At 39.9% G+C, this 23,804-nt stretch overlaps 1 protein-coding gene across 11 annotated transcripts in view; it reads right to left on the reverse strand.

The window, feature by feature from the left end:
- Nucleotides 1-23,804, reverse strand: part of PDE5A (phosphodiesterase 5A) — a 352,640-nt gene that overhangs the window by 64,815 nt on the left and 264,021 nt on the right. For 9 of the 11 annotated variants that reach the window (XM_056565902.1, XM_056565920.1, XM_056565896.1 and 6 more), the window contains 3 exons: nucleotides 17,512-17,596; nucleotides 9,177-9,352; nucleotides 5,194-5,253 (listed from right to left, as the gene is read on the reverse strand). In XM_056565902.1, the coding sequence (XP_056421877.1) occupies nucleotides 5,194-5,253; nucleotides 9,177-9,352; nucleotides 17,512-17,596 (321 nt within the window). The remainder of the gene's footprint in view (nucleotides 1-5,193; nucleotides 5,254-9,176; nucleotides 9,353-17,511; nucleotides 17,597-23,804) is intronic. The other 2 variants (XM_056565886.1, XM_056565868.1) reach the window with 1 other exon arrangement.

The raw sequence follows: 23,804 nt of genomic DNA on the forward strand, positions 1-23,804 counted from the left end.
CTCTGTCCCCCTATCCACTCCCCTTTGTCACACCTCTGTTACCCCCTTTCACTCTGGTCCACTTTCCTGTCATCCATGTCCACCTTGTCCGCCCCTGTCACCCATGTTCACCACCCCTCTGTCCCTTTGTCACCCCTGTCCACCCCTCTGTTACCTCCTTGTCATTTCTGTCCACCCCTCTGTCCCCCCCCTACACCCCCCTGTGACCCATGTACACTCTTCTACACCCATCTGTCACCCATGTACACCCCTCAACACCCCTGTCACCCATGTACACTCCCAACACCGCTGTTACCCATGTACACCCCTCTGTCACCCCCTACGCATCCCTGTCATCCATATACACCCCTCTGTCACACATGTACACTCCACTACACCCCTGTTACCCATGTACACCCCTCTGTCACCCCCTACGCCTCCCTGTCACCCATGTAAACTCTTCTACACCCATGTATATCCCTCTGTCAACCCCTACGCCCCCCTGTCACCCATTAACACTCTTCTAAACCCATCTGTCACCCATGTACACCCCTTTGTCACCCATGTACACTCCTCTACACCCCAACACCCCTGTTACCCATGTACACCCCTCTGTAAACCCCTACACCCCCGTCACCCATGTACACTCTTCAACAGCCATGTACACCCCTCTGTCAACCCCTACGCCCTGTCAGAAATGTACACTCTTCTACAACCATCTGTCCCCCATGTGCAGCCCTCAACACCCCTCTGTCACCCATGTACACTCTTCTACAACCATCCCACCCATGTACACCCCTCTGTCACCCATGTACACCCCTCAACACCCCTCTGCCCCCCATGTGCACTCCTCTACACCCCTGTCACCCATGTGCACTTCTCTACACCCCTCTGTCACTTATGTACACTCTTCTACAACCATCTGTCACCCATGTACACCCCTCTGTCACCCATGTACACCCCTCTGCTCCCATGTGCACTCCTCTACACCCCTCTGTCACCCATGTGCACTCCTCTACACACCTGTCACCCATGTACACTTCTCTACACCCCCTGTCACCCATGTACACTCTTCTACCACCATCTTTCACCCATGTACACCCCTCAACACCCCTCTGTCACCCATATGCACTCCTCTACACCCCTCTGTCACCCATTTACACTATTCTACACCCCTCTGTCACCCATGTACATTCCTCTACACACCTGTCAGCCATGTACACCCCTCTGTTACCCCTTTACACCTATACAACCCTGTATTCCTCTTCACTTGTAAAAGGGGAATCTGGAGGCTGATGCAGGAAACGTGCAGAGCCTAATAGGTTTGTTTTGCAGGTTTAACGGTGAAGAATTGTGGCTAGAAGAAATCGTTATGATGACATGGAGAAGAGAAGAAACTATGCTGATTTTAGAAGACGTCACTTGTGAGCTGTTGTATAAAGCAGCACTGTATTCTACATAGCCAACAGATAAATTGATGTTGTGCATTGCGACTGTTTACCCCCCCCCCCCTTTTTTTGTTGTCAAATTCGTTAGGGGTACCCCACTGAAAAAAAAAATTCTGAGGGGTTACCTGAGCTGAAAAAGGTTGGGAACCACTGACCTAAGCACAGGGCTTCTCCCTGCACTAAGGCTGTCAATCAACACTGTGGGGGCACAACAAACTGACTATACCCACTCACTATGAATATATAATCAGTCACGGTCTTCAGCGAGTGTGTGAGGCCCAGGGTGCTTATTTCTTACAAGCTACCCTCATAATTAAGACCCTCCATGCCCCTTATATATTAGTAGTTCTGCATATTTGTACCTTCTCTAGCTCCTGGGCATTGTCATATCCTTTTCTTCTTGCTTCTCTCTTCTGAAATGTCAACCCTATTATTTTCTTGTATATGTTGTACCTCAATGTCAAATTTCCCTTAAAGGGGTGCTTCACTGGAAAACATTTTTTTTACTTAACCCCTTAAGGACCGGGGGTTTTTCCATTTTTGCATTTTCGTTTTTTGCTCCTTGCCTTTAAAAAACCATAACTCTTTCAATTTTGCACCTAAAAATCCATATTATGGCTTATTTTTTGTGCCACCAATTCTACTTTGTAATGACATCAGTCATTGTGCCCAAAAATCTACGGTGAAACGGTAAAAAAAATCATTGTGAGACAAAATTGAAAAAAAAAACGCCATTTTGTAACTTTTGGGGGCTTCCGTTTCTACGTAGTACATTTTTCGGTAAAAATTACACCTGATATTTATTCTGTAGGTCCATACGGTTAAAATGATAACCTACTTGTATAGGTTTAATTTTGTCGTACTTCTGGAAAAAATCATAACTTCATGCAGGAAAATTGATACGTTTAAAATTGTCATTTCTGAAGTTTTTAATGATACCATTTTTGCATTGATAGGACTTATTGATCGCTTTTTATTCATTTTTTCATGATATAAAAAGTGATCAAAAATGCACTATTTTGGACTTTGGAATTTTTTTGCGCGCACGCCATTGACCGTGCGGTTTAATTAATGATATATTTTTATAATTCGGACATTTCCGCACGCGGCGATATCATATATGTTTATTTTTATTTACACTGTGTTTTTTTTTTTTTATGGGAAAAGGGGGGTGATTCAAACTTTTAATAGGGGAGGTGTTAAATGATGTTTGTTCACTTTTTTTTCTCACTTTTTTTTTGCAGTGTTATAGCTCCCATAGGCACCTATAACACTGCACATACTGACCTTTATCATTGATCACTGGTTTCTTATAGGAAACCAGTGATCAATGATTCTGCCGCTTGACTTCTCATGCCTGGATCTCAGGCACTGAGCAGTCATTCGGCGATCGGACAGCGAGGAGGCAGGTAGGGGCCCTCCCGCTGTCCTGTAAGCTGTTCGGGATGTCGCGATTTCGCCGCGGCTATCCCGAACAGCTCACTGAGCTAACCGGCATGCTTTCAGTTTCACTTTAGACGTGGCATTCAACTTTGAACGCCGCGTCTAAAGGGTTAATAGCGCGCGGCACAGCGATCAATGCAACGGGTCCCGGCCGTTGTTAGAGGCCGGGCCCGACCCGCCACTCCGTGGCCCCGCGTTATAGATCGGGAGTGGACACATGACGTTCCAGTACGTCATGTGTCCTTAAGGGGTTAAATCAACTGGTGCCAGAAAGTTAAACAGATTTGTAAATTACCTCTATTAAAAAATCTTAATCCTTACAGTACTTATGAGCTGCTGTATGAGCCATAGGAAGTTCTTTTCTTTTTGAATTTCCTTTCTGCCTAAGCACAGTGCTCTCTGCTGACACCTCTGTCCATTTTAGGAACCGTCCAGAGTAGGAAAAAATCCCCATAGAAAACCTATCCTGCTCTAGACAGTTCCTGTTGTGGACAGAGGTGTCAGCAGAGAGCACTGTGGTAAGACAGAAAGGAAATTCAAAAAGAAAAAAACTTCCTGTGGATCATACAGCAGCTGATAGGTACTGGAAGGATTAAAGGGGTACTCCGACACTAATACATCTCGTCCCCTATCCAAAGGATAGGGAATAAGATTTATGATTGTGGGGGGTCCCTGCGCTGTAGACCCCCGCAATCTGTCATTACGCACCCACCTTTGTGAGCTCTCCGCAGCGCTGGACGCTCATAGTGTGAAGCGTGATGACAACAGGGCCGGAGTATCGTGGCGTCACGACTCCGCCCCCGTGTAACATCACATCCTGCCCCCTCAATGCAAGTCTATGAGAGGTTGTGGGGGTCCCCAGTGACGGGACCCCCAAGATCATACATCTTATCCCCTATCCTTTGGATAGGGGATAATATGTATTAGAGCTGGAGTTCCCCTTTAAGATTTTTTTTTAATAGAAGTCATTTACAAATCTGTTTAACTTTCTGACACCAGTTGATTTAAAAAAATAAATAAATAAAAAAAAGATGTTTTCCAGTGGAGTACCCCTTTAAAATTACTCCCAGTGAACAACAGGATGGACTGGGGACTTGACAACAACATAATTACTATACTAGATGCCCTATGCTAGGTTAAAATTCAATAATGATTACAATCAATAAGTTGCATTACTTTGCGTTAGATAAAGAATGTTTGGCTGGACTCAGCCTGTTATAGTGTTCTGATAGGTTTTTAAATGATATCACATAGTGGAATCTGCTTATAATCTTCACTTGTGTATACCGATGAGTTTGCTCTCCAAATACTAGCCCCCTTGGTTCACTTTTTCTTTTTTCCTATGCTAAAAAAATTTAAGAAAGGAAAGTATTTGGAGTTTGTTTGGAAAAAGATTTATTCTTGGTACTGGGACAGGAGTCTCAGGCTCAGATAGACAGTACATATTTCCCTTACAGCTGTCAGGATTTACACAGGATTTAGCTGTGTAAATCCCCAGGCAATTCCTTTTCAGGAACTGTCTAGCAGTAATTACTTTGTAAAGTATGTAATGTGATTTATCTAATTCAGAAAACTTGCTAATCGTTTGCAAGAGTGTGACTTAAAAAAACCACACCATTTTTTTCTAGTAACAACTAGTGTGGAAAAAAGTGGGGTAAGGGGTTTGAGAAATATGAACACAGTTGCTTACAATCATCATAGTAGTAGTTTATGAGCCAACATATTGTAATGTAGTTTTATGTAAAAACTCTAAATTGGGACCAGCAGCATAAAAACAGAAAATCTTAAATGAAGCAATGGAGCAGAATGGCACTGCAGACAGTGGGCCTCATTTACCAAGAGTGGAGTGGAGTTTTCTTTGTGGCTTTATTTTTCCGACAGGTGTTTTTCTATGGTATTTACTATTGTATATTGTAATATTGTATATTGTAATTTTTGTTTTGCTCTTTTTTACATATGCTCTAAGCAGTTGGGTTTTCCAGAGCTCTAATCCACCACATTTTATGTGAAAACATTAGTAAATTTGTAGGTTTTATTTGAAAATGTAGGTTTTTTTTGGAGACAGGCCCCTTTCCCTTGATGGACATGCCCTTTTGTAGGGTTTTCTGAGTAAAGTGAAGAGTTAGTAGGGTTTTTTGGATCTCTTGTTGGAAATTCGGAAACACAACACATTCAACACAAAAAAAAACTACAAAATGAGGCCCATTGTGCTTAATATTTCTAAAAAGTATTCCAAAATGTTATGGCTGAATTTGACATATGCAAATACAAAAAAAAAATATTACATAACCGTGTATAGTATGAGAAATAAAAGTGTTTTTACCGCTGTTACCTGCAGCTCCATGGTTTCCTCTTCAGCAGCAGATGCATGATATGAGAGGATCTACAATACAAAATGCTAAACTTAAGCATAAGATGAATGCAGTTGAAAAAAAAAAACTTTTGATGAAAATAATGCAGTTATTGTTGCGGATGGTTGTATTGGAAAACATCAGTCAAATAGCTTCTAAGCTTCACTTCTGAGGATGGTCAGTAACTGAGAGATCTTAAATACAAAATCTTTTTTTCAGGCTCTCTCTCTCCAACTCTGATGCACATAGCAGTAGTTAAGCCCTGCCCCCTATTCCTTGTGTTACTTTATTTGGTTAGTCTTTTACTAGAGACAAACTGAGCCTAACAAAAAGAGATATTCTGAGCCTAACATTGATATAGCTTTTAAGGTTTAAAAAAAGACCAGTGTCCATCAAGTTCAACCTATAATCTTATTTTGTTTTGACCCAGTAGAAAAAACCCGTATGAGGTTGATGTCAATTGCCCCATACTAAGGGGAAAAAATTCCTTCCCGACTCCAAATATGGTAATCAGAATAAATCCCTGGATCAACGTTCTGTCCCTATAGATCTAGAACCCATAACCTGTAATGTTATTACTCTCCAGAAACCAGGCCTCTTTTGAACTCTTTTACAGAGTTCACCATGACCACCTCCTCAGGCAGAGAATTCCACAGTCTCATTGCTCTTACAGTAAAGAACCTCTGTCTATACTGGAGTAGAAACTATTTTTCCTCCAGACATAGAGGATGCCCCCTTGTTATAGATACAGTCCTGGGTATAATCAGATCATGGGAGAGATCTCCCTAATACATTTATACATAGTTATTAGGTCACCCCTGAGCTGTCTTTTTTCTAAACTAAATAACCCTAATTCTAATAATCTTTCTGGGTACTGTAGTCCTTCCATTCCTTTGCCTTCTTAAAGTTTATTGTTCTTGTGGCTCCTCTCAGAGTTCCCTTATTGAAGGACAATGTAATGTAATACATTATAATGTATTGTATTGTGATCGCTATTTTCTAGATGCCCCCTGACCTGCACATAAGTTACTATGTTGGGTCCGTTGGTTAATATTAAGTCCAGTAGGGTGCCCACTCTGGACGGATCCTGCACCATTTAGGACAGATATCTATCTTTAGCTATAGTCAGAAACTTGTTTCCTTTATAAGATTCACAGGTCTCAGTCCCCCAGTTTATATCAGGATATTTAAAGCCCCCCATTATTACCACCTTATTGTGATTTTCTGCCTTTTTTATTTGCCTCAGTAATTGTTTTTCTAACTCTTCTATTATGTTTGGAGGCTTATAGCAAACCCCAATCAGTATTTTATTATTATTTATCTCCATAAATTTCTACCCATAATGATTTACAAACATATTAGGAATAACATTGGCTATCAAACAGAGGGAAGTTGTTTGAAACAACAGATCCACCATCCCCGCCCTGCCCCCCCCCCCCCACCCCCAGCCTTACCAATGTTCTTTCCAAACTTATAAAAGTGCTCACCAGGCGATACCACTGTAGATAAGAAGTAGTTATTTATCATTTTAATAATTTTGTATTTTCATTATCTTAGCCTTGTATAGAACTACAGTTCCCATGATTCCTCTCACATACAAGGCTTCTATGTATAGTTGCCTGCATGCCCATGTATAACAAAATGTAAGTGCTGTAAATGCAGACTGTGGGCACAGTCTAAAAGAAATAACTATTTTTGATGTCCACAGCAGCCAATCACAGTGCAATTTTTATAGTCCTCTTAAAAAAATTAAAGGGGTACTCCGGTGGAAAACCTTTTTTTTTTATTATTAACTGGTGACAGAAAGTAAACTAGATTTGTAAATTACTTCTATTTAAAAATCGTAATCATTCCAGTACTTATCAGCTGCTGTATGCTCAACATAAAATTATTTTCTTTTTGAATTTCTTTACTGTCTGACCACAGTGCTCTCTGCCATGTCAGGAACTATCCAGAGCAAGAGAAAATCCCCATAGCAAACATCTCCTGCTCTGGACAGTTCCTGACATGGACAGAGGTGTCAGCAGTGAGCACTGTGGTCAGCAACTGATAAGTACAGGAAGGATTCAGATTTTTTAATAGAAGTAATTTACAAGTCTGTTTAACTTTCTGGCACGACTTGATTTTTTATTTTTTTTCCACCCGAGTCCCGATTTGAAGCTGCACTGCATTTGATTACTATGGGCCATTCTTCATTTAGTTTTATAAATCTACCCCAGTATTGTATTCACACAGATAGGCTCTGAGGTTCTCCTCTTCACTGCACATTGCCCAATCTGCTGACAAGGAAGAAGGGGGATACTGATCTATTGGGAAAAGCCTAGTAGCAGGAAAAATGATAATCCAAGGGTAGGGTGTCTGAAGACTGGTGGCATTAGGGTGGGAAAGGTCAAAATCCATGTTCATTCCCATCCTAATAAAAGGCTGCTGCTGCTTGGTTTGTACCTACCTGGTAAATAAATAGCAGAGGGACCCCACACTTTTTCAATGTATTTATTTAAAGGAAAAAAAAGGGTGCTTTTTCATACACAGCAAGCTACAAACAAAGCAGCAGCAACCAAGCATAAGACTGAATTCACACCATGTTTTTGCAATACAGTTCCCGTATACATTTTCAATTTGAAAACCGTATGGAACCGTACTGAAAACCGCATGCATCGCATGCCAAACGATGTGTCCGATTGCATCTGTTTTGAGTCTTGCACGGTTTTGTTAATTTTTTTCCTGTACCCAAAACTGTAGCCTACCACAGTTTTTGGTCCAGGTGAAAAAACGTATTGAAACCATATACGTTTTTTTTTTTTTTTTTTTTTACATGGGAGTCAATGGGAACCGTAGAGAACCGTATGAGCACATGGTTCCATCCGGTTTGCACCATATATTTTTTGACTTTGCAAAGTTTTTCTCTTGGAATTTCAATCATACAAGTGAAACTTTATTCATAATGGAGTGAAAAGTTAAAAACGTATAAGTTTTTTTTCTTACAAAAACAGATGCAACCGGACATCATTTTTAAACAGTATATGGTTTTTAACCGTATACGGGTTCAAATATGTACACACGTTTTTATACAGTTTAGTACGGTTTTGAGGAATCTGTTTTTCATCAAAAACCTCACACGGGAACTGTATTGCAAAAACGTGTTGTGAATGCAGCCTTACTAAGATGGAAAGGGTCATGGATTTTTGCCTTTCCCACCAAAATAACACAAGTCTGCCTAGAGTTAAAGCATCATTTATGATGTGTATACCTCACAAACCTTAAGTTATTCACAAAAACCTGGGATTCAAATTGTTTTGGAAAACTTGGGAGGAATTCGATATGATACATATCAAATCGTCCATCCCTAACACAGGTAAAAAGTCAGAATTCGATATAATCCAAATAGATTTGCTCATCACTAACACAAAGTGTCATTACTTGTGCAAGTGGAAAAGTGATGTGGTAAACTGGAAATCACTTTTTATGTTCACAACAAGACTTTTTAGGTTGCAGTAAACGAAGTATATCAGAAAAAAAAAAAATTGGCCCACTCGCGGCTTGTATCCAAAGGAAATGGTTATCCTGCTTTTACCCCTCTTGGAAATAGCACATATATGTGTAATGTAAAAAATTGCATAAACTTAATCTGAAAAAATCCAAATTAAACATGATTTGCATATTTTTGTCTAAACTTTTTTGGTATTTGTTTTTCCTGCAGGGGATTCCTTACTGCCTAAATAAAAAAAATCCTGTCCTTACAAGTGTCACATCAGAGAAAGTAATTTCTGTTGCTAACAGATGGGTGCCTGGAATATTTATTAAAGCCAACTTTTTATAATGCAGAGCAAGAGAAGTGCAAATCCTTAAGGAGGGTGTTTGAAAGCTTGTGTTTGACAATAATTATTTAATGCTTGAACAAGATGTTAGAACTACAGTGAGCTGCCAAGAAACAATCCTTTTATTGTGGACTCACCTCTAATGTCACCATCTGTTTGGCCATGGCTCTCTCCACAACTTCATACATCTGGGTGTTCTGGATCCCCAAGCCACAGAAAATTGCAAAAGCTTCCAGAAATTGCTCATCGTTTCTGTTGAAGGCCTTGATTTTGCCAGAGTTTTCGTCCACCTTGTTTACAAGTTGGCAAACTCCTATGATAAATATATCATTGGGGATATTATACATTCAAGAATGTTGCTTTGGAATAAAGTAAATAAAAAGATGAAAACCCTGCTTTGTCAGTAAAGCACAGAGATATGGATTAATATGTATTAGTTAATTAATCTGGCACAGTTATTTATCCTGTACCATTTGCCAGATATGCAGGGATGGATTTCAAGAAATGAACAAGAAAACTCATAGTCATGGTTTAAGCAGGGCTGGATTTGGACTGAAAACAGCTCTGGCATAAAGAAGAACAACAATCTATTCAGTTGTGAAGTTGTTTTTTTAGCCTTTATGATATCAATTGCTGATGGGAAAGCTGTGATGGTGTCAAGATATTATGCCTATGTTAGCCAATGATATACTGGTAGTCAAATGACTGAGCCACACTGCACCTACATTTAAAGGAGCATTCTGGCATTAGATCAAAAAAATAGAATTAAGGCTCTAGGGTCTTTACACATATAGAAACAGTACAGCACTAATCCTACCTCCTACACATGTATGTTAACCATTTTCTGCTACTTGGTTGCTCTCTTTGTGCTCAGCAAGAGTGGGCGAAGCTTCAGAAGCAGCCCTTGTGGGCACCAGACCACCCAGACTACATCATGCTGTTCTCCTTTCACTGTATTCCCCTGAAAACTGAAGAGTGACTCTCCACCCCCTTGTGCAGTTCATATTGTGCTTCATCACTGCTGCTCACATTTCATCAAATTTTTTAGACCTTCTCATCTGCTGCAGCCAGCATCACAAGGGATGAGGATTATACACTGAACCCTCTTTAGAGACCACCTCTTTAAGCAGACCACCGCCTTATCCAAATCAAATTTTGTTTTACAGATTTTTAGTCACCATATAGTATGCATTGTTGCCTATTTCTTTGAGAAGAGCACCCACACAGAAGACCACTTTTCTATTCAACTTTTGCTGGTCTTCTCAAAGAGGTTTCACTGTATTTTAATTTATGGTCCACTGTTCTTCTAAGGTGCACACTGTTTACATGGCTGCTCACCTCACATGGCCAGGATTGAGAGCCTGTGATCTGCAGCACACATTAAAAGTGTAATGTGGTAGTGAGATGAAGTGCTTCTACACTATAGATGTCAGGGCATACTTTTGTATATATACATACATTTATACCGTACAGTACTATATATGTTTACATGTACATGCTGTATATGCAGTATATATTTATATATATGGAAAAAACTATACTATATACACCGAATAAAACAATACTTACCTATCCCTCGTCCCGTGCTGGCACCACCTGTTCTTCTGCTGCCACTTCCCTGCTGTTTGTCTCTTCGAATGGGAGCTGCAGCAGCACCAGGGGTAGGCAAGTATATATTTTTTCCCATGGCCACAGGATTGTATAAATTTTTTTAAGTGCCTAAAACTTAGCTTTTAATTATATGACTAAAATAATCACCAAAAACTTGAGCTCCCTACCATATAAAATAGGGATTGTAGACAGCAGTAGATATATCCATCAGTGGACAACTACTGTTTATACCATACAGATACCTGAGTGGTGTTTACACATCTCAGGATTTACACACGAGATCTCTATAATAATTAATAACATGAAAAAAGAGTAACAACATCGCCTACAACGCGTTTCTGTCAGCTAGTTATTGCTGATGTTATCAGGATAGTGTATGCACACAAGGCTACTAATAACACGTTTCTGTCAGCTAGTTATTGCTGACGTCATCAGGATGGTGTATGCACATAAGGCTACTCATATTTTGGCATTATATGCTCTGCATAAGTAATAAATTAAATGATAGTTAATACATGTTAGGATCACTAGGAAAGAAAAAAGAACACCTGCAACTGGAATTGTATAGACAATATATATACATTCATGCACACATGGATTTGTCCACTGGCCCCTAGTGAGAAAGCCTGAAAGAAAAAGACATATGCATTTCCCCTTCAACAGAACAAATACATAAGGAGCGTACTGGACCATGTGCGTATTGGACCATGTGTTTATTGGCGAGCAGCAGTAGCCGGAAGTATCGGCTCCCTGCTACAGAGCAGGTTCTGCTCAGCACCGGAGCGAAACTATGATACACTAACCGTCTTGTCCTGACCCTGCATAGGCACCTTAGAGGCTGTATAAAAAGGATAACATATGAGCTCAATAAGCACATGGTCCAATACGCTCCCTATGGATTTGTTCCGTTGAAGGGGAGATGCAAATGTCTTTTTCTTTCAGGCTTTCTCACTAGGGGCCAATGGACAAATCCATGTGTGCATGAATGTATATTATATATATTTATATTGTCTATACAATTCCAGTTGCAGGTGTTCTTTTTTCTTTCCTAGAGATCCTAACATGTATTAACTATCATTTAATTTACTACTTATGCAGCATCTAATGCCAAAATATAAGTAGCCTTGTGTGCATACACCATCCTGATGACGTCAGCAATAACTAGCTGACAAAAAAATGCATTATAAATAGCCTTGTGTGCACACGCTATCCTGATGATGTCAGAAATAACTAGTTGAGAAAAAATGCATTATAAATAGCCTTATGTGCATACGCTATCCTGATGACGTCAGCAATAACTAGCTGACAGAAACAGGTATCTGTATGCTATAAACAGTAGTTGTCCACTGAAGGATATATCTACTGCTGTCTATAATCCATATTTTATATGGTAGGGGGCTCACGTTTTTGGTGATTATTTTAGTCATATAATTAAAAGCAAAGTTTTAGGCACTATCCCTTTAAAGATTTTTTTGTTTATTAATTGCTGGATAGATTGCACCTAGTGTGGTTGATGGGACCATTAGAATACCCATAAATATTTGTAATTTTTTTTAAGTGCCAGAATACCCCATTAACTTAAAATGCACTAGAAAAAGATGCGCCATGAGCTGGAGTAGATTTGTGGTAAAAAAAAAAAAAAAAAAAATTTCTTTTTTTTTTGCGCAGATTTTTTCTACTCTATGACAATAGGTTGAAGAGCTGTGGTTGCAAAGCCTCACAGCAGAAAGTTCATAGGAGTCCATTTACTCTACTTTACTCTGTGGGACAGCTGATATGCTCATCCCATATATGCTGTTGTATGTATAATTAAATATATATATATATATATGTATATATATATATATATATATATATATATATATATATATATAAATATAAATATATTGTATCTCAGATAAGTGAATCCCCCCCTTCCAACATTTTTGTAAATATTTTATATTTCACTAATTGGAAATGTCCAAATTAGGCCCAATTAGAGTGTCATGTGACTCTTACGTGTTACAATGTCTCACATGTGAACGAGGAGCAGGTTTCTTTTGTGTTACCACTCTCACACTTTCTAATACTGGTCAATAGAAGTTCAACACGACACTTCATAGCAAAGAATTCTATAAGGATCTGAAATCTATATAAAAATGGCCTAGGCTATAAGAAGCTTGCCAAAACCCTTCAGCATGGTTTAACAAGACAGGTTCCACTTAAATCAGTCCTCACTATGGTCGACCAAAGTAGTGCACATGCTCAGTATCATGTTTTGGGAATAGACTATAAGTACAGCATGGGTGGCATGCGTGCCACTCTTGGCACATGGGGTGCTTTTGAGTGGCACGTGGGGTCCCGTGTGGAGAAGTGCTCACTCTGCTCGCTAATGGGGATCCCCAGCCGAACGAGCGCCGCTTTAAGCACAGCCAAAGCCTCCTCTCAGTGAGAGACGCAGGACCTGCGGGTTCACTGAGAGGAGACCTGGGAACTCTGCCCCCACGCAGTGCAGGCGCCGATGACGTCACTCATCGGCGCCTGCACTGTAATGGGAGAAGAACGCAGCCAGCTTGTGCTGCCAAGGAGATCCCTGCCTGCTATATAGGTGAATAAAAGTGTTTTATTTTTTATATCACCCTGGCGATGGGGATGGGGAACAAGGGTTCAGGGGGGGGGGGGGGTGTACAATGAGTCCAGGAAGGATGCCCAAACATATAAACACCCCAGAAGATGAATGCGTGAAGTTTTTATAGGAGGCCCTGTGACTATAATAGACAATGGCCGGCATTTATCATTGTAGGTGTAAGTGAAGCATTTTCTTACACCTTTTTTTTGTGTGCTGGTAATGTGTAGGAGCACCAAATGTATTAACTGGTCACAGAGCATTTGATAAATTTTGTGCAGGTCACATTTTCTGAAACTTCTCTCTTCACATACACCAAAAAGCTAAGTTAAGTCTGGGCTGGTGTAGTTATAGAGACTTTTCAGTGGCTTTTTGTAAAAAGGTGCAGTTCATAAAATCCTTCAATATCATGTGTATTGTGGATTGCAACACAAAATCATCAGAAATGTGTAAACCAAAAGGCGCAAAAAAAAGGCGCAAATAAACCCTGCCTTTTTTGCGCCTTTTGTAGACACAAAAAACTGTCTAAAAACAATGATAAATGTCAGCCAATGTTCTTTGTTTATAGAACTAAATACCTGGACAAATGCTAGTAAAAAGGGGCACCAGAAGTGACGGCAAGGAAAGGTATGAAAGAAGGGAGATGGGCAGGGAGGAAAGGAAAGAAGTGACGGATGGAGGAAGAATGGGAATAAAAGATAAAGGAAGGAGGGAGGAAAGAATAAAGGAAAGAAGAAAGTGGGGAAGAAAAGGAAGAAGGAAGGATGGAAGCAGGTAGAAAGGAGGAAGACATGAAGTAAGGGCACAGAATGGATGTAAATGAAAGAATGGAGAAAAAGGGAGTGAGGATGTGAATGATGGAAGGAGAGATAATGGAAAGATGGAAGGAGGCTGTATGAAGAACAGGAGGAAAGAAAAGAGGGAGGATAAAAGACAGGAAGGAGGTGAGAAGAGAGGGATAGATGAAGGAAAGGATGGGGGGGTGAAACAAATAAGGAATTAAGGGAGAAATGGGATAAGATAGGAATTATGAAGGGAAGGGGGAGGAAAGAAGAAAGGAAGTAGAATGGGAGAGAGAGAGGTGGGGGGAAGGGGAGTGCCGGTGATGGGTAGGGGGGAAGGAAGGGAGTGCAGGTGACGGGGAGGGATGCAGGTTATGGGGGGAGGGGAGCAGGTGACAAGGAGGGGGGTGATAATTTGGATGTGGAGGAGCACTGGCTACTTCTCTACCTGGCTACCTACACAATTACCTGCCTGGCTACTTCCCTACCTGGCTACCTATACAATTACCTGCCTGGCTACTTCCCTACCTGGCTACCTACCTTATTAATTTCCTGGCTACATACGCACCTACTTAGCCACCTGGCTAACTACCTACATAGCTACCTACCTACATAGCAACCTAATTACCTAGCTACCTACGTGCTACCTACCTATCTACCCAGGTGCCTACCTATATACATACATAGGTACCCATTTACCTACCTTGCTACCTACCTATGAAATTACATATTTACCATATCTACTTACCTACCTGCATAGCTACCTATCTACATACTTGGCTACCTATCTACCTATATCCAAGGAAAATCGTAGCTCATTAAAGTATAAAGTGCAGAATTCAGTGCAGTTTATTCCATTTCAAACAGTGTTAAAGAACAGGCTACGTTTCCTTGTCTCTCATGCCTAACAAAGGCGAGGACAGCGTTACAGAGCATGCTATGTTTCAGCGACCTGTTTGGAATGGAATAAACTCCACCAAATTCTGCACTTTACACTTGAGGTGTGGAGAGCACTGGAAAAATGCAGAAACTAGTCTTCATGGTGGTCTGAACCAGAAGGAGAACACCAGGAAAGAGGACGCCGCCGACTGTAAAAGAGGTGAATTGAGAGTCAGTTATTGTAACTGTGTGTAAATTATTGCGCAACACGACTGGGGTCTGAATTATGTAAGGGGGGGGGGGATGTCTGTATTATGGTGGCGTCTGAGGTTTGTATTATGTAGGGGTCTGATTCTGGGGTCTATATTATGGCGGGGTCTGATCCTAGGGTCTGTATTGTGGTGGGGACTGATTCTGAGGTCTGTATTATGGTGGGGACTGATTCTGGGGTCTGTATTATAGTGGAGTCTGATTCTGGGGTCTGTATTATGGTGGGGAGTGATTCTGGGGTCTGTTATGGTGGGGCCTGATTCTGAGGTTTGTATTATGGGGGGGGGGGGGGGTCTGATTCTGGGGTCTGTATTATGGTAGGGTCTGATTCGGGGGTCTGTATTATGGTGGGGACTGATTCTGGGGTCTATATTATGTAGGGGACTGATTCTGGGGTCTGTATTATGATGGGGTGTGATTCTGAGGTCTGTATTATGGTGGGGTCTAATTCTGGGGTGTGTATTATGGTGGGGTCTGATTCTGGGATCTGTATTATGGTGGGGTCTGATTCTGCAGTCTGTATTATGGAGTGATCTGATTCTGGGGTATGTATTATGGTGGGATCTGATTCTGGGGTCTGTATTATGGTGGGTGGTGATACTGGGGTCTGTATTATAGTGAGGACTGATTCTAGGGTCTGTATTATGGTGGGGTCTGATTCTGGGGTCTGTATTATAGTGGGGACTGATTCTGGGGTCTGTACTATAAAGGTCTGAGTTAAAATGGTTGTTCTCACTGTAAGGTCCTCACAGCAAGAACAATATATAGGGACAATTCTGGGAAAAAAACACCCTGTGACAAGCCACACCTCCACAAACCTCACCCACAGCAAGCCACACCCGTATTGCCTCCACACCAAGCGACTTCGGAAAAAAAATTTGGGTGCCTACCCCTGGTTTAGACCATATGCCGCACACTTCATCAACTTGGTCTGCATGGGTGTCGTCCCACAAGGAAGCCTCTTCTAAAGATGATATACAATAAAGCCTGCAAACAGTTTGCTGAAGACAAGCAAACTAAGGTCATGGATTACTGGAACCATGCCCTGTTGTTCGATGAGACCAAGATAAAACGTATTTGGTTCAGATGGTGTCAAGCATGTGTGGCGGCAACCAAGTGAGGAGTACAAAGACAAGAATGTCTTGCCCACAGTCAAGCTTGATGGTGCGACTGTCATGGTCTGGGCCTGCATGAGTGCTGCTGGCACTGGGAAGCTACAGTTTATCGAGGAAAGCATTAATGCCAACATGTACTGTGACATACTGAAGCAGACCATGATCCCCTCCCTTCGTGGCTGGGCTGCAGGGCAGTATTCCAACATGATAATAACCTCAAATACACCTCCAAGAGGAGGAGCATCTGTAAGGCAATTTCAAATGGAAGGAGGGGGAGCACAAAGTCTCTAACATTCACCAGCTCTGTGATGTCATCATGGAGGAGTGGAAGAATACTCCAGTGGCAACCTGTGAAGCTCTGGTGAACTCCATGCCCAAGAGGCTTAAGGCAGTGCTGGGAAATAATGGTGTCCACAAAAAATATTGACAGTTTGAGACCAATTTGGACATTTCCACTTTTGTTGCCAAGGCTTAGACATTAATGAGTTTTTTTAAGAGGACAGCAATATTAAACACTCTTCTATTGTAACAGAGTGTAATTTCTTAAACATTGTCACATGAAAAGATATAATAAAATATTTACAAAAATGTGAGGGGTGAATCACTTCTGTGAGATACTGTAAAACTTCCACTTTTCTGGGAAAACTTTCTACAAGATTTTGGAGGGGTCTTTGTGAATTTTAGCACATTCATCCAGAAAGGCATTTGTGAAGTCAGACACTGAGATGAGAAAGCCTGGCCAGAAGTCACATGGGGTTAAGGCCAGGGCTTTGTGTGGGTCAGTCACGATATTGGTGACTTTTATGAACTATGTACCTTAGCAACTGGCAACCCCATTTATGTGGTCTACCACTTTAAGTGCTTAAACTTTACAATATTACAATTTAGAATTGATGGAAGAAATTTCAGGAACTGACTTGATGCAGTAGTAGCATTCTATTACGGTTGGTAGGTAGGTGCTGCATTGGTAGGTGCTTGACTTTATACAACTGTGGCAATGGAACTGAATTGAACACCTGAGGTATATGGTAAAGAGGTATGTCCCAATACTTATGTGTCTATATATGTCTATTTATTAGTTATCTGGCCTATGTACATACGTGTAATTAATGTCATATGTTCATACATTTTATTTTGTTTGAACGAAAAGCAGATTTGTGTAAAAAATCTAGATCTGAATAATAAAGATACACAGATATAACATAAGTACCTATCACTTTATTCTTCTTTCCATTCTTTATCGGTGTGCAGAGCAGACTATGAATTTGCTTGCTGTTATTTTCTTCATTTTCATTCTGTCACAAAAGTTGAATTATCAGATTATAGAGTAGCACTTCTCTGGAATAGCACAAAACATTTAAGCATTACCATCATTTTTCATTCCTTGACAAAAATTTAAGGATATGTCCGGTACGGACTATTCCTATTCCATCCTGCCCTGTCCTAAAAAAAAGAGAAAATAAACTCTCACTTACCTTCCTACATTCCTCCGGAGCTCCGCAACAGCTGGTCGGTTGGCCGGGCTGTCTACTTCCTACTTCCCTTAGCCAGAGACCTCACACGGCGCTTCAGCCTATCACCAGCCGAGGCGGGACATTGCTGCAGCCGGTGATAGGCTGAAGCACAATGTGATGTCCCGGGCTAAGGGAAGTAGGAAGTAGACAGCCCGCCCGACTGATCAGCTGTTGCGGAGCTCCGAGGGAACATAGGAAGGTAAGTAAAAGTTTATTTTCTCTTTTTTTTGCAGCCCGGGCAGGATGAAATAGGAATAGTCCATACCGGTCATCTCCTTTAAGGCTGGGTTCACATCACGTTTTTGCCATACTGTTTTCAATCCGTTTTTCTAAAGGAAACCGTATGGCAAAAAAACGGATGGAACAGTATGGGAAAAAGTAAACCGTATGCGTTTTTAAACAGTATACTGTTTTTAAAAGTGTATACAGTTCCGTCCGTTTTTATAGAAAAAAACCCTATACGTTTTTGAAAATGGACATTTTTAATGGGAGGGGTCTTGGGATGTCCATGTTAAAAAAAACGTATGCGGTTGCTGTACGGTTTTTAAACCGGAGTCAAAACTGTGGTTGACCACGATTTTGTCTCCGGTTAAAAACCGTACTGCAACCGCATACGTTTTTTTTAACATGGACGTCAATGGGAAATGCACATGTATACGGTTCCATACAGGAAAAACGTATACATTTTTACTTTGCACATGCGCATTTGCATCCTAAAGTCCACACCCAAGACCCCTCCCATTAAAAATGTACAACATTTTCAAAAACGTATGGGTTTTTTTTTTCTATAAAAACTGACGGAACTGTAGTCACTTTTAAAAACAGTATACTGTTTAAAAACGCATACGGTTTACTGTTCCATCCGTTTTTTTTTGCCATACGGTTTTCTTTAGAAAAACGGATTGAAAACAGTATGGCAAAAACGTGATGTGAACCCAGCCTAATTCACACAGTCTTGGTAGCAAAAAGAAGCAGCCTCACTTTATTGAATGCACTGCAGATACATTAAAATTACAATGGCCAACCAACAAACCACTTTTAAAAGGCAACATGGGAGCAAATACAGAAAAGGATTATTGCTTCATAGGTAATATGAACGAACATCGTTAATGTCGATTCTTATCACACTAAATGTGCACATTTAGTGTATGCGCAAAAAGGACTGCTAGTGCACATGTTGCTGCAAGTACAAATTTCTTTCTGTAGAAAACTATTTTATTTTTAAATAATTCAAACAGGACAAGAACAACATGTCTAGATTTTATTTTTATTAACCCCTTAAGAACCAGTTTTTTTCCCCATTTTTGCACTTTCCTTTTTTCCTCCTTACCTTTAAAAAATCTTAACTCTTTCAATTTTGCACCTAAAAATCCAAATGATGGCTTATTTTTTGCGCCACCAATTCTACTTTGCAATGACATCAGTCATTTTACCCAAAAATCAGCAAAACGGAAAAAAACATCATTGTGAGACAAAATTGAAAAAAACACCCATTTTGTAAATTTTGGGGGTTTCTATACCATAAATTTTTCGGTAAAATTGACACCTTCTCTTTATTCTGTAGGTTCATTCGATTAAAATGATACCCTACTTTTATAGATTTGATTTTGTCGTACTTCTGAAAAAAATCATAACTACATGCAGGAAAATGTATACATTTAAAATTGTCATCTTCTGACCCCTATAACTTTTTTATTTTTCCCGCTTACGGGCCAGTATGAGGTCTAATTTTTTGTGCCGTGATCTGAAGTTTTTATTAGTACCATTTTTGTATTGATCAGACTTTTTAATCACTTTGTATTAATTTTTTCATGATATAAAATGTGTCCAAAAATACGCTATCTTGGACTTTGGATTTTTTTTACGCCAAAAACGTGATGTGAACCCAGCCTAATTCACACAGTCTTGGTAGCAAAAAGAAGCAGCCTCACTTTATTGAATGCACTGCAGATACACTAAAATTACAATGGCCAACCAACAAACCACTTTTAAAAGGCAACATGTTAGCAAATACAGAAAAGGATTATTGCTTCATAAGTAATATGAACGAACATCGTTAATGTCGATTCTTATCACACTAAATGTGCACATTTAGTGTATGCGCAAAAAGGACTGCTAGTGCACATGTTGACTGTGTCCACTAAAACACTATGGGGGAGATTTATCATTGCTTTTAGAGCATTTTTTTTTTTGGTCTATGTTTTGGCGCAGTTCAGGGGCAAGCAGCCTAGTGATTTTTATGCGTCTTTTGATATAGACAGTTTCACTCTTTTTGTCTACCCGTAGAACTTTTTATTTTTGACCATGCAGTGGTCACGTATTTATCATTTGCGACTTTTGTTTGCTATTTTGTGTGCAAAGGTACTTTTTTAGGCACAAAGCTACAGCACCTACCAGTGGGTGTGAGAATCACTTCTACCTTCCGCAATTCAACCTTTAACCTCTTGTGGATGACAGCGTCCCACTCCCCTGAGCACGGATCATAGCTGGGTGGTCCTGGCGGCTATCTGCTACAAGGACCCATCTCTAATGTCAGACATCAGCGATCATGGCTTTAACCCCTTAGACACCGCAATCAAATTTGATTGTAGCGTCTAAAATGCAAGTAAAATTGTCCCGGCAGCTCTGTGAAAGTAAGTAAAAACACCTAACCTGCCAAATTCAGGACCCGGGAAAGTGTCTACTTCCCTCCCTCACAAACATCTAGAAAAAGTGCATGTGTTAGAGCTGTTCACACCACAGAAGAGCTGCGCAAAATTCATCATCCTGCTACACCTTCTTGATAAATAAGATGCACCGTGTCAAACCCACCACCCAAATAAATGTGTGAAAATAGCTCTACCGTAGACATTCTTTGATAAATCTGGGCCTATGGACCCAGTGGATGCCATCTGCCAGGCAGGTACACTTTCATATACATTCTTTTACTGTATAGGATAGTACAATCTGCTGTGATTTCCTATGTGTGCCATCACATATTTAAAGTATACCAATGTTTTATTTTTGTGGCGCGTATGAAGAACAAAATTCACTGTATGGCATACAACAGGCCTTATAGGATGTCCCAAATGCATACAACAAACAAGACATGAACAAATCCAAATCAATGTAAAAGGGCAGCCAGCTAGAAGTGGCCCATGCTTACACTGCCAATTACAAGGCTAGGCCTTGCCACATGCTGAATTAAAGGTCTCTCTCACAAAGATTTTTGCATGGTAAAAGGAAGATACCAAATCAGGTATTACCATTACCATAAAACCATGAGCGCAAAGAATGATTTGTTTCTAAACTATTTTTTTTCATAGATGTTTATTCCACTGAACCAAGTTCTATTATCCCTGATAATATTTCAAAATGTGAGCCCTAAAATCAATCTAATTTTATCAGTTTAATAGAATGCCTGTTTACGGGCAAATTATTTATTTTTCTATTTGACATTACGTTAAATATATGGCAAGCACTAATGATAGCCATTGAAGCTTATTTAGGAGCTGTTAGCTAGCTTTTCACATACCCTGACTTGATATGTATTTCAGCATTGTTATTGAATGTTTGTGGGAATTCAGTATGTGTGAATAGCTGAGAAATAAACACCAAAAGGCTTTGTAATTGCTGCAAGTACAAATTTCTTTCTGTAGAAAATAATTTTATTTTTAAATAATTCAAACAGGACAAGAACAACATGTCTAGATTTTATTTTTATTAACCCCTTAAGAACCAGTTTTTTCCCCCATTTTTGCACTTTCCTTTTTTCCTCCTTACCTTTAAAAAATCTTAACTCTTTCAATTTTGCACCTAAAAATCCAAATGATGGCTTATTTTTTGCGCCACCAATTCTACTTTGCAATGACATCAGTCATTTTACCCAAAAATCAGCAAAACGGAAAAGAAAAATCATTGTGAGACAAAATTGAAAAAAACACCCATTTTGTAAATTTTGGGGGTTTCTATACCGTAAAGTTTTCGGTAAAATTGACACCTCTTTATTCTGTAGGTTCATTCGATTAAAATGATACCCTACTTTTATAGATTTGATTTTGTCGTACTTCTGAAAAAAATCATAACTACATGCAGGAAAATGTATACATTTTAAATTGTCATCTTCTGACCCCTATAACTTTTTTATTTTTCCCGCTTACGGGCCAGTATGAGGTCTAATTTTTTGTGCCGTGATCTGAAGTTTTTATTAGTACCATTTTTGTATTGATCAGACTTTTTAATCACTTTGTATTAATTTTTTCATGATATAAAATGTGTCCAAAAATACGCTATCTTGGACTTTGGATTTTTTTTACGCCAAAAACGTGATGTGAACCCAGCCTAATTCACACAGTCTTGGTAGCAAAAAGAAGCAGCCTCACTTTATTGAATGCACTGCAGATACACTAAAATTACAATGGCCAACCAACAAACCACTTTTAAAAGGCAACATGTTAGCAAATACAGAAAAGGATTATTGCTTCATAAGTAATATGAACGAACATCGTTAATGTCGATTCTTATCACACTAAATGTGCACATTTAGTGTATGCGCAAAAAGGACTGCTAGTGCACATGTTGACTGTGTCCACTAAAACACTATGGGGGAGATTTATCATTGCTTTTAGAGCATTTTTTTTTTTGGTCTATGTTTTGGCGCAGTTCAGGGGCAAGCAGCCTAGTGATTTTTATGCGTCTTTTGATATAGACAGTTTCACTCTTTTTGTCTACCCGTAGAACTTTTTATTTTTGACCATGCAGTGGTCACGTATTTATCATTTGCGACTTTTGTTTGCTATTTTGTGTGCAAAGGTACTTTTTTAGGCACAAAGCTACAGCACCTACCAGTGGGTGTGAGAATCACTTCTACCTTCCGCAATTCAACCTTTAACCTCTTGTGGATGACAGCGTCCCACTCCCCTGAGCACGGATCATAGCTGGGTGGTCCTGGCGGCTATCTGCTACAAGGACCCATCTCTAATGTCAGACATCAGCGATCATGGCTTTAACCCCTTAGACACCGCAATCAAATTTGATTGTAGCGTCTAAAATGCAAGTAAAATTGTCCCGGCAGCTCTGTGAAAGTAAGTAAAAACACCTAACCTGCCAAATTCAGGACCCGGGAAAGTGTCTACTTCCCTCCCTCACAAACATCTAGAAAAAGTGCATGTGTTAGAGCTGTTCACACCACAGAAGAGCTGCGCAAAATTCATCATCCTGCTACACCTTCTTGATAAATAAGATGCACCGTGTCAAACCCACCACCCAAATAAATGTGTGAAAATAGCTCTACCGTAGACATTCTTTGATAAATCTGGGCCTATGGACCCAGTGGATGCCATCTGCCAGGCAGGTACACTTTCATATACATTCTTTTACTGTATAGGATAGTACAATCTGCTGTGATTTCCTATGTGTGCCATCACATATTTAAAGTATACCAATGTTTTATTTTTGTGGCGCGTATGAAGAACAAAATTCACTGTATGGCATACAACAGGCCTTATAGGATGTCCCAAATGCATACAACAAACAAGACATGAACAAATCCAAATCAATGTAAAAGGGCAGCCAGCTAGAAGTGGCCCATGCTTACACTGCCAATTACAAGGCTAGGCCTTGCCACATGCTGAATTAAAGGTCTCTCTCACAAAGATTTTTGCATGGTAAAAGGAAGATACCAAATCAGGTATTACCATTACCATAAAACCATGAGCGCAAAGAATGATTTGTTTCTAAACTATTTTTTTTCATAGATGTTTATTCCACTGAACCAAGTTCTATTATCCCTGATAATATTTCAAAATGTGAGCCCTAAAATCAATCTAATTTTATCAGTTTAATAGAATGCCTGTTTACGGGCAAATTATTTATTTTTCTATTTGACATTACGTTAAATATATGGCAAGCACTAATGATAGCCATTGAAGCTTATTTAGGAGCTGTTAGCTAGCTTTTCACATACCCTGACTTGATATGTATTTCAGCATTGTTATTGAATGTTTGTGGG

Source organism: Hyla sarda, chromosome 1, assembly GCF_029499605.1.
Source record: "Hyla sarda isolate aHylSar1 chromosome 1, aHylSar1.hap1, whole genome shotgun sequence".
In the NCBI taxonomy this organism is placed as follows: domain Eukaryota; kingdom Metazoa; phylum Chordata; class Amphibia; order Anura; family Hylidae; genus Hyla; species Hyla sarda.